Source organism: Nicotiana sylvestris, chromosome 7 (assembly GCF_000393655.2).
Source record: "Nicotiana sylvestris chromosome 7, ASM39365v2, whole genome shotgun sequence".
In the NCBI taxonomy this organism is placed as follows: domain Eukaryota; kingdom Viridiplantae; phylum Streptophyta; class Magnoliopsida; order Solanales; family Solanaceae; genus Nicotiana; species Nicotiana sylvestris.
Genome location: NC_091063.1, coordinates 98,873,501 through 98,884,532, shown reverse-complemented (window position 1 = coordinate 98,884,532; position 11,032 = coordinate 98,873,501). Strand labels below are relative to the sequence as shown.

General features: G+C 37.5%; 1 protein-coding gene across 4 annotated transcripts; it reads left to right on the top strand.

Annotated features, from left to right (window-relative positions):
- Positions 1–232: 232 nt before the first annotated feature.
- On the top strand, positions 233–10,665 carry LOC104223424 (pentatricopeptide repeat-containing protein At2g27610-like). Of its 4 annotated transcripts, XM_070150713.1 has the most exons (7): positions 233–3,518; positions 4,027–4,208; positions 7,816–8,099; positions 9,356–9,418; positions 9,583–9,690; positions 9,982–10,082; positions 10,162–10,665. In XM_070150713.1, the coding sequence occupies exon 1, from the start codon at positions 446–448 to the stop codon at positions 3,392–3,394; it is 2,949 nt and encodes a 982-aa protein (XP_070006814.1). In that variant the 5' UTR covers positions 233–445; the 3' UTR covers positions 3,395–3,518; positions 4,027–4,208; positions 7,816–8,099; positions 9,356–9,418; positions 9,583–9,690; positions 9,982–10,082; positions 10,162–10,665. The 4 variants fall into 4 exon arrangements, with proteins under 4 accessions (XP_070006814.1, XP_009773161.1, XP_009773162.1 ...); XM_009774859.2 differs by lacking the exon at positions 9,583–9,690; XM_009774860.2 differs by lacking the exon at positions 9,583–9,690 and having other exon boundaries at positions 4,008–4,208.
- Positions 10,666–11,032: the final 367 nt, after the last annotated feature.

The window sequence follows — 11,032 nt, the reverse complement described above, 5'->3', positions numbered from 1 at the left end:
TATTTGACTAAGCATATTTAACATTTAATTAATTAAGATATGCACTATTGGTCTTCTGCTTGCGTATTTTCACAAATTATATATCTTATTACATTATATAGTACTAAATTGAAAAGTACCTATGCTTAGCCATATATTACAAGGACTAATACTAAGATATGCTAATTATAATTAAGGACCAAGAGTGTTATTATCCCAATCAAGGTTTAATGCCCTAATGTGCATAAAACTTACTCCAATAATTTCAATTCTTTTACATGGAAAAATAGCACTACTCCACTAGTTAATACTGGCTATGTTGTTTGTTGTTGTTTAACACAACCTGTCAAAGAGGGAAAAATCAAACACAACTTATCCTTCGGACCTTCGCTCCGGCGAGCAGAGTTTTGCTATGCAGAGTTTCATCCTGCTAGCTCCTCATTGAAGCTGTTGCTTCTTATTTTTCATGGAACTCGATTTTCTAGCCGCACACATGCGTAATCCGCCACCAATATTTCGAGGCATCTTTTCGAGCCTTTATCCAGTGCCTAAAACCTGTTTGATATTATGCCCCGATAAACCTCAACTGGGTAATATTTCCCTCTTTCCCTCTGTTCACTTTAGCTGTTTCTCATGCGCTGCTCTACAAACAATTGAACCCAACTCCTCATCAGTTGAAAACCCAAAACTTCAATATTCTTTTGGGTCTAAAAGGTTGATTAAGGAGGTGAAATATGGTGCTAAGGAGAGATTTTTGATTCTGAACAAGAAAAAGGGGGTTAAATGGTACTCTGAAATGCTCAAAGATTATGCTACTAAGTTATGTTTGAAGGAAGGTAAAGCTTTGCATGGTGAAATCATTAGGAGTTGCATAGAAACCGATTCACATTTATGGGTTTCTTTGATTAATTTTTATTCGAAATGTGGTGATTTAGTTATGGCGGGCAATGTGTTTGATTTAATTCCAGAGAGAGATGTTGTCTCTTGGACAGCACTGATAGCAGGGTTTATAGCTCAAGGGTATGGCAGTAAAGGTATTTGCTTATTTCGTGATATGAGGGGAGAAAATGTTAGGCCTAACGAGTTCACTTTGGCGACAGTTTTAAAGGGTTGTTCGATGTGTTTAGATTTGGAGTTTGGCAAACAACTACATGCCGAGGTTGTTAAAGTTGCTGGCTTTTCGGATATTTATGTTGGTTCTGCTCTTGTTGATTTGTATGCTAAATGTTGTGAATTGGAATCTGCTGTTAATGTGTTCTTTTCCATGCCCGAGCAGAATTCGGTGTCGTGGAATGCTTTACTTAACGGGTATGTGCAGGCTGGTCAAGGAGAGGAGGCTTTGAGATTGTTCTCGAAGATGTCAGATTCAGAGATGAGGTTTAATAATTATACTCTGTCTACTATTTTGAAGGGGTGTGCCAGTTCACCCAATCTGAGAGCTGGCCGAGTTATCCATTCGTTGTTGGTCAAAATTGGGTGTGAACTTGATGATTTTACAAGCTGCAGTCTTGTAGATATGTATAACAAATGTGGTCTGCAAGATGATGCCCTGAAAGTGTTTTTGAGGACTAAAAATCCTGACACTGTGGCATGGACTGCAATGATCAGCGGTCTTGATCAGCAAGGACAGAAGAGGGAAGCTGTTCAGCTTTTTTGCTTGATGAGACATTCAGGTTTGAGGCCTAATCAGTTTACACTAGCTAGTCTTATTAGTGCAGCGGCTGATTCAGTGGACTTAATTTGTTGCAAAAGTATCCATGCTTGTGTTTACAAATTTGGTTTCGACTCAGAAGAGTGTGTCAGTAATGCATTGATTGCAATGTACATGAAATTTGGGTCTGCTTTTGATGGGCATCGTGTATTTTCTTCTACGAGTAATGGGGATATAATTTCGTGGAACTCCCTTTTGTCTGGGTTCCACGATAATGAAACTTCTTATGAAGGACCTAGAATCTTCAGGAACTTGCTTGTGGAAGGTTTGAGGCCAAATATGTACACGTTCATCAGCAATTTGAGATCTTGTGCAAGCCTTTTAGATGCCACTCTGGGGAAACAAGTGCATGCCCATGTAGTTAAAGCTAACCTTGGTGGCAATAAATATGTAGGAACTGCTCTGATTGATATGTATGCCAAGTGTGGGCATTTAGATGATGCAGAAGTGATCTTTTACAGATTGAGTGAAAAAGACATCTTCACTTGGACAGTTGTCATTACAGGTTATGTGCAGTCTGATCAAGGAGAAAAGGCTTTTCGATGCTTCAATCAGATGCAAAGGGAAGCTATTAAACCCAATGAGTTCACTCTTGCTAGCTGTCTGAGAGGTTGTTCTGGTATAGCGAGCCTAGACAATGGGCAGCAGTTGCATTCCTTGGTAATAAAGTCTGGGCAGTTCAATGATATGTATGTGGCTAGTGCATTAATTGACATGTACGCAAAATGTGGGTGTATCAACAGTGCTGAGTCTCTATTTAAGAGCGTGGAATCCTGTGATACAGTGTTGTGGAACACAATTATATTTGCCTACTCCCAACACGGGCTAGATGACAAAGCATTGGAAGCATTTAGAACCATGTTAAGTGAAGGTACTCTGCCTGATCGGATTACCTTTATTGGTGTCCTTTCTGCATGCAGCCATCTGGGCCTGGTCAAAGAAGGAAGAAGGCATTTTGATTCAATGAAAGTTGTGTTTGGTATCACTCCTTCGATTGAGCACTATGCGTGTATGGTTGATATCCTTGGCCGTGCAGGCAAATTTGATGACATGGAACACTTCATTGATGATATGGAGCTTGCTCCTAATGCCTTGATCTGGGAGACTGTTCTTGGAGTCTGTAAAGCTCATGGAAATGTGGAATTGGCTGAGAAAGCTGCAAACATACTTTTCGAAATTGATCCAACAGCAGAGTCAAGTTATATATTGTTGTCCAATATATATGCTATAAAAGGGAGGTGGGCTGATGTTTCAAAGGTTAGAGCATTAATGTCCAGGCAGGGTATCAAAAAGGAACCTGGTTGTAGCTGGGTTAAGATTGATAATCAAGTCCATGTCTTCTTATCTCAGGATGCTTCGCATCCTAGGTTAAATGATATCCATAAAAAGTTAGAGGAGCTGGCTTCAAAAATTACTGCTGCAGGATATATTCCAAACACAAACTATGCACTTCATAATGTCTCTGACAAAGAAAAGATAGACAACCTTTCACATCATAGTGAAAGGCTAGCTCTAGCTTTTGCTCTCATGAGCAGCAATAGAAATAGTACTGCCAGGATCTTTAAAAATCTGTGCATCTGTGGAGATTGCCATCAATTTATGAAGCTGGCGTCAATCGTAACAAACCGAGAAATAGTTATTCGTGACATTAACCGCTTCCACCACTTCTCTCATGGAATGTGCTCATGTAAGGACTATTGTTGATTATTGACTGGCTAACCCATCAGGCAACCACAGCTGCAACAGATTAATAGTGCTTAACTGAAGTTCTAAATGCAATTCATGATAGTTCAGTATGAATATATTACTGACATGGCAAAGTAGTGAGGTATTTACCAAACTTTAGTAGCGTTTCACTGTTATGCAGAGTATAAACTTCGATCTTTGTTCATCTTTTCTCCGTGGATGTTGTCGTTATTCTTATATTTTTTTTTTTTTTATTACCTTCTTTTTTCAACTTAGTCTGAAATATATGTTTACCCTGTGTTAACTTTGACTTGGTTTTTGCGGCTGATCACCAAGCTATGTTGAAGTAAGCATTTGATTGTGAATGTTTTATTTTCCTTTATCAATTTCTTAACGTGGGCTGTCCAATCCAATTCTTCCCAAGAAAATTTTTTCTTGTGTTTGTCGGAAGTACCAAGCTGTTTTAATTAAGTAGCTATTTTGATGCATTCTTTCTCTAAAGTGACCAAAGTTCCTTGATCCTGAAAAACCTTGGTTAAAAATTCTAATGATCTAGCATATTCTTCATTTGTTAGCTTCAGTCTCTGCCAAGGTTTTTTTTCCTTGGACGATCTTTCTAATTCGAACGCAGCTCTTTCTGTTACCTACAGGACTAATAGCTGGGTTAATAAGTTACCTGAAGGGACAACAACAAACCCAGTATAGTCCCACAAGTGGGGAGAAAGACAAATAGATCAAAAGGTTAATCAATCTCTGAGGACTGAAACAAGGTGTGTGAAACCTCTGTTAAGCTTATTGCAGAAGGTGAAGAAACTGCTCAAGTAAATCAGAGGTACTCACGTTTCCCTTTTCTCCTATTCCATGTTTGAGACCTCTGTTAAGTGTGAAACCTCTGCTGTACTCAACTCACTTTGGTAACTGCAACGATATCTGAACATTTCCTGCCATCCACATTGTTTAATTTTTGAAATGCCTCTGAATAAAGTTCTTTTTCTATCAGAAGGATGAAAAGAAGATCAACTGATATTTCTTTATTATTAAATGTAGAAAACAATATCACCGGTAGGGAACTCCCAACTACATATTACACAAAAATTTGGCCAATAATGATTTTGAAATACTGCAATTTGACAATTCATAAATTAATGCTTTTCGTATCTTCACAAGATGAAGAGAGTTCCTGCTCCCTGTTGTTATAGAGCTAGACGTGCTTTCACATCTTCTTAACATTAGATGGCTGAGAAGGTCTTCCAGTAATGGAAAGAAATCCACCCAACTCCAGCTTCATGTATGGTTGCGTGATGCCATGGAGGGTAATCCTATTTCACCTCCTATAATCTTGATGGGAATTAGGATGAGCTTTGCTAAATAAAGAAGAATTGGTAGAGCTAAAGTCCAGGTGGTGATGGGCCAACATAACCCAGTTCACCATATTAAAAAAGCCAAAAGAAAAGCAGCTTATTAAAGGTTCCAAACTCAACTATGGCGAATAAACACAAGCGTTGGTGAACTGAATAAAGTTACTGATATTTCTTTATCATTAATTGTAGAAAACAATATCACCGGTAGGGAACTCCCAACTACATATTACACAAAATTTTGGCCAATAATGATTTTGAAATACTGCAATTTGACAATTCATAAATTAATGCTTTTCGCGTCTTCAAAAGATGAACAAGAGAGTTCCTGCTCCCTGTTGTTATAGAGCTAGACGTGCTTTCACATCTTCTAACCTTAGATGGCTGAGAAGGTCTTCCAGTAATGGAAAGAAATCCACCCAACTCCAGCTTCATGTATGGTTGCGTGATGCCATGGAGGTAATCCTATTTCACCTCCTATAATCTTGATGGGAATTAGGATGAGCTTTGCTACATAAAGAAGAATTGGTAGAGCTAAAGTCCAGGTGGTGATGGGCCAACATAACCCAGTTCACCATATTAAAAAAGCCAAAAGAAAAGCAGCTTATTAAAGGTTCCAAACTCAACTATGGCGAATAAACACAAGCGTTGGTGAACTGAATAAAGTTCTTTTTCTATCAGAAGAATGAAAAGAAGATCAACTGATATTTCTTTATCATTAAATGTAGAAAACAATATCACCGGTAGGGAACTCCCAACTACATATTACACAAAAATTTGGCCAATAATGATTTTGAATTACTGCAATTTGACAATTCATAAATTAATGCTTTTCGCGTCTTCAAAAGATGAACAAGAGAGTCCCTGCTCCCTGTTGTTATAGAGCTAGACGTGCTTTCACATCTTCTTAACCTTAGATGGCTGAGAAGGTCTTCCAGTAATGGAAAGAAATCCACCCAACTCCAGCTTCATGTATGGTTGCGTGATGCCATGGAGGTAATCTTATTTCACCTCCTATAATCTTGATGGGAATTAGGATGAGCTTTGCTAAATAAAGAAGAATTGGTAGAGCTAAAGTCCAGGTGGTGATGGGCCAACATAACCCAGTTCACCATATTAAAAAAGCCAAAAGAAAAGCAGCTTATTAAAGGTTCCAAACTCAACTACGGCGAATAAACACAAGCTTTGGAAATAAACAAAAAGTGTCCCTATAAGCATGTATGTATAAATAGTTTGAACCTATTCTAAGATAAGATTCAACATATAGTTGCATCAAATATCGAATAGAAAAATAATCTTTCGTATTACATTGGCTAAACCCAACAAGGACAAGAAAAGAAGCGTTGGAATCGAGTTCTATTGACCAAACTGAAACCTTGTCCTAAGTCCTAAGGAAAGAAGTTTGCACTCGATAACTCCACTTCCTTTGCTCCACTGATACTAGGGGTGGGCATAAAATCCGAAAAAACCGAATTCCGAACCGGACCGAATTAATTCGGTATTTCGGTTTCGATTTTTCGGTCTAATTCGATATTGCAATTTCGGTATTTTCGGTACGGTCCTCGGTATTAGAATTTTGAAATTTCGGTATACCGAAATACCGATTTTTTAAAGACATTTTCTTACTGCCCCCAACGCCCAGCCCACTGCCCAGTCCACTGCCCAGCCCAGCCCAGTCCACTGCCACGTCCACTGCCCAGCCCCGAAATACCGATTTTTTTAGAAGACTTTAGTTGGACAATTCATCCATTTTCACCTAGCAAAATATTATAAAAAAATCACCAACATCCCCTTAATCACCACTGATAACAAAAAAAGTAATTCCATTTCATGATATATTTATAATACTAAAGTATAGTTCTTAATGACATCTTGATCATATCCCACAAATATATGAAACCTCCTTTTTTCCCCTTTGAACATTCACGAAGAACACATGAAACACGAAATATAAAAGTCTTGTACTTATTTTTAAAAAAAAAATAATTATATACTTCAAAGAGAAGTATATAAAGCAGCCACATTCAAAAAGAAGACTCTTCTTAGAAGAGGATACACATGATCACACAATTATATTGAACTAGCCCTGATCCTACATTTCTGAAAAACAAACATAGGCCATTGATTTAACTAAGTATAGAATAGTGAAAATATGTCAAGAGGATCGGACTGGAGATAGGCCATTGGTTTTGATAACTCCTTGTGTTTTTGAATTCATTGTGAATTCTTCAGTACTACAGTTTCCTCTGTGTTTGAATGCCAAATTGCCATCGTTGTGAATTCATTGAATCAGTGAATTGTGAATTCATTGAAGAATTGTGCACGAAGAGGGGCAGAGAGATGTCAAGCATCATAAGTTTATTTAGCGATTATTAAACCGAAACCGTACCGAACCAAAATAAAAAATACCGAACCGTATCGGAATAATTTGGTACGGTATTTGGTATACACAATTGATAAACCGAATACCGAACCGAAATACCGAATGCCTACCCCTAGTCTGATACCAAAGATCAAAAAATTCCGGATAGAAAGAAGGATTGGTTAGCGAGCAGTCAACCACTAGTAAAAAGGATCCTCACATATTGTGAATAACCATATTCCATCACTTTTTATGTGGGATGATCTGATTGGCTGTACTAGCTTAATATAAGCTATGCACTGTTCAATGCAAGGAAAGCCATGCAAATAACAGGCATAAGCTTGTCACATTTCTTTGTGTTGAACCCCATACTCCTACAATGAACGAGTTAGGTATAAGAAAAACTCAAAGGCTGGTCGGGTGAGGTCATCCAGAAAGAAAACAAAGTTGACCATGTCACTGGAAGCAGACCATAGTTTTGCTTATCCTTTTATGGCTTGTCTCTAGAGTTCAAAATAAAGTCAAATGGTTGCAATCAAGAATTTTCCCCATTTGATGGTGGATCTTTAAACATTTTTTGATGCTATAGTTAGAATCTAAAGTGGTCGAGAGCACATAAAGCCTGGTGGTGTTCTCTAGGCCTGTTTGTGAATTAGGCATAACACTAGCAATTTTTTCTTCCATATTTCTATTATTATAGTCTTTTGCAACTTTTGTAGGGTCTGATTCTGAATGTTCGTGGCTTTGTGCATAGCTTTTATTGGTGAATACTGAATAGTTTGTACAAGCTGCTCGATGAAGAGTTGGTGGTATCTGGCTTCTTACATCTTGATGGGACTGCTATACAGATTGACTTTGCTACACCGAATAAGAGGCGGAATGTCATGAACTTCGTTTCAGTGTTGGAGTGTACTTCCAAGTCAAACCAAGCCTTGGAGTATACCAAATAGCAAGTGTCTGTTGTTGATAGAAGCATAGTGTTTAAAGAAAAGATGACCATAAGGTTGGACATCCCTCTTCCTATTAACAATTTGTTCTTTTTAATCTGATTGGTTAAACCTTTCTAAATCCTCGTTTTAACCCACTTCTCCGTGATTCAAAGGTCAGTTGTGAAGCATAGCATGTTCAAGTATTCAGAAATCAACTGCAAATCTGAATCATTTGGTCTGTGACCTGCTAGATCTTTTATATCAACAAGACCTTAGAATCTCATCGGCTTCAATAGTTTGTCTACATCTGTATACTAGTTGAAATTTGCATAATCCATGTAGTTCATTGAAAAAAACTTCATTCAGATTTGGCCTTATGAACAGTTCTGTCATTCAAAATACATACAGTTCAATAGTCAATTTAATTTTCCCTCATTCCGCACTCTAGAATGAATGTCCTGAATCATCATTTACTTAACAGGTAGTCTTGATGATTTGGTTGATGCTATCTCCTACTTGGTTTTTTAATGGCATCAATTGTGTACAATGTCTTTTAATGCATTGAACGGAAGATGCTCGATTCCTTTACTTACAAACAGGTCTGAGTTATGATGCTGTTTTGTATAATAGGGAACCTTCTAGATTCATCAGATCATGCACGTATTATCATCAAACCTTGCATATTATTTTCCAACAGTACTATGTGAAAGAATTAGTCAAGACAAGTTTTCCAACTTTTCCACAAAAGTGAATACTTACTATAAAAAAGAGATTCTGATTAATAAACTTTCCATGCTAATGCACCGGCAAAGTTGGGTCCTGGATTAAGTGGGTGTAGAGTGAATTATTACTTTTTTTATGACAATGGGTTAGGACTTTGGATAAATATATATGATTTTTTTAACTGCATTCACACCTCGAGCTAGAAGCTGTTGATGGGCCCCCGCCTGCACCTGCTGCCTTCAATATAGATGTGCTCATGCTCAAAAGTCTTAAGAATTAATACGAGTGAAAAGTGTGGGAGAAGAGGAAAAGGTATAGAAAATTCAGCTAGTAGCTGCTGAAAATTAGAACATAACCTATCCAGGATATGCAGCTGTCTGTTTAAAATTCATAAATGTGATTGTTTTGAGCTCGCACAAAAATTGCTATTGTGCTAAATATGATTGATATGAGCTGTGAGCTTTAACAAACTCTACAACAACAAACCCAGTGACAAGCTTTAACAAACTCTGCTTTTCCAAAACAAATTTCCATTGAAATCTGTTCTTTAATTTTATGGTCTGAATTATGTTTTGTTCATTTTCTTTGTTTTTTCTTCTGTTCACAGGCTTATTTCTTCTCTCTCTGTGGCACTGTTTTTGCCGAGGGTCTGCCTTGAACCGTTGAAAAGGTAACTTTGCAGAGGAAAAAACAGAAATAGCAGATCATTAGGTTTTTCAAATTAGTAGAAGAGAAACAAGACTTGACCCTATCTGGGGAAGTTTCTTGCTAGTTATATGCAGTATTCTCTCCACCAGGTTAATCGACCGATATTATATCACTCTGTTGCAGTAGGTCTAAATGACTTGTCGCAGAAAAGATCATCTGGGTGGGATATGTTCGAAATTAACTTGATTCAGAGATAAATACGGTTGACTGATGAAAAATGCATGGAGAAAATAGGTGAATTTCATTGAGTCCCATGCCATAACATTAAATGTTTGGCTAATACAGTGTGACTATCAATAAATATTAATCTTGCATAGAATGATGCAACGGAAGCTTGTAAATTGACTTAATCACTTCTTCTTTACTGAGTATATCTTGTTTGTTTTTCCCTCTTCTTTCTACTGTTGCTTTGCCCTAAACTCCTTTGGTTCTTCTCCAACTACTGATGCAAACTCTTTTTCTGGTTACTTTGCCTCTCTATTTTTCATTGTGATTTATTCTCAAGGCTTGTATTTTGATGTATAGGGGGTTCGGAGGTTCGTATCACATTGAATCAGCTGAATGGTCTGCTGCAAAGCCTCAAGGAAAGAAGAGAGAGCAAAAAGATAGGCTAAAGAACCTCGCAAGTAAGTGGTCTTCTTTCTATTCTATGGCCTTCAACTACTTGCTAAGATTGGATTGACCAACTCTATATGTACATGCCAGCTCTGTGCTTGATAGGCAGAGAATAGGAAAGAGGGAAGAAATGTCACCTCAATTTTAACTCTGAAGGGACCTGATCTACTGAATAGCTTCTAACAAGGGATAGAATTTGCAATTGGTTTACTCGCCTCAGAGACTGCATTGAAGCTTCCAAGATGGTTGAATGCCTTCTGTTATTTGGTGCCAAAATCCATTAGCTATGCTGTTGTACCTCACAAGAAGGCCAAGAGGGAATCCCTCTTGCTTATCCCCATCTATCTCATATGAATCCTATTATATCTTCAGAAAGCATGAACTGATGATTAACCATGGTTTAAATACTATTCTCGGTTAGTTATCATGTTCTCTTATATGTGCAGATTACCAACTGCATGATTTAGCCTAACTTGGTGCAGCTGGTGTTGCTTAGAATGTTGTAAATCTCAGACGTACGCAAGAGGCAACTGTAATGTAACACTGCATTACTGTTTTGAATTTTTAACACATTTAAAGAAGTTTTTTTGGTCCTTTTTGGCGTTTCACTTTTTTAGGCATTGTTCTTTTTGCCATTTTCACTGTTTAACTGGATTGCATAAGTATATGTAACAAATTTTCTGGGTTGCTTTTATGGATGAAGTACCAGTGCTTTTCTAGGCTCAACAGCATATGCTGGCATGATGTAGATTTGATAAAGCAACTATAAGAAACAGACTGTGTCAGTTTCCATTAAGTAGTTTTCTGAAGTTAAACAAATGGTTACTAAAGTTCACTCTCCCTTCCTCCTTTTTTGAAATGAATATACATAATCAGGTCCCTCCCCCTTTTATCATGAAGCTTTTCGAAGCGGATCATAAAGGAACTAAATATCATATAGAAGTCCCTCTTTGTATTATGT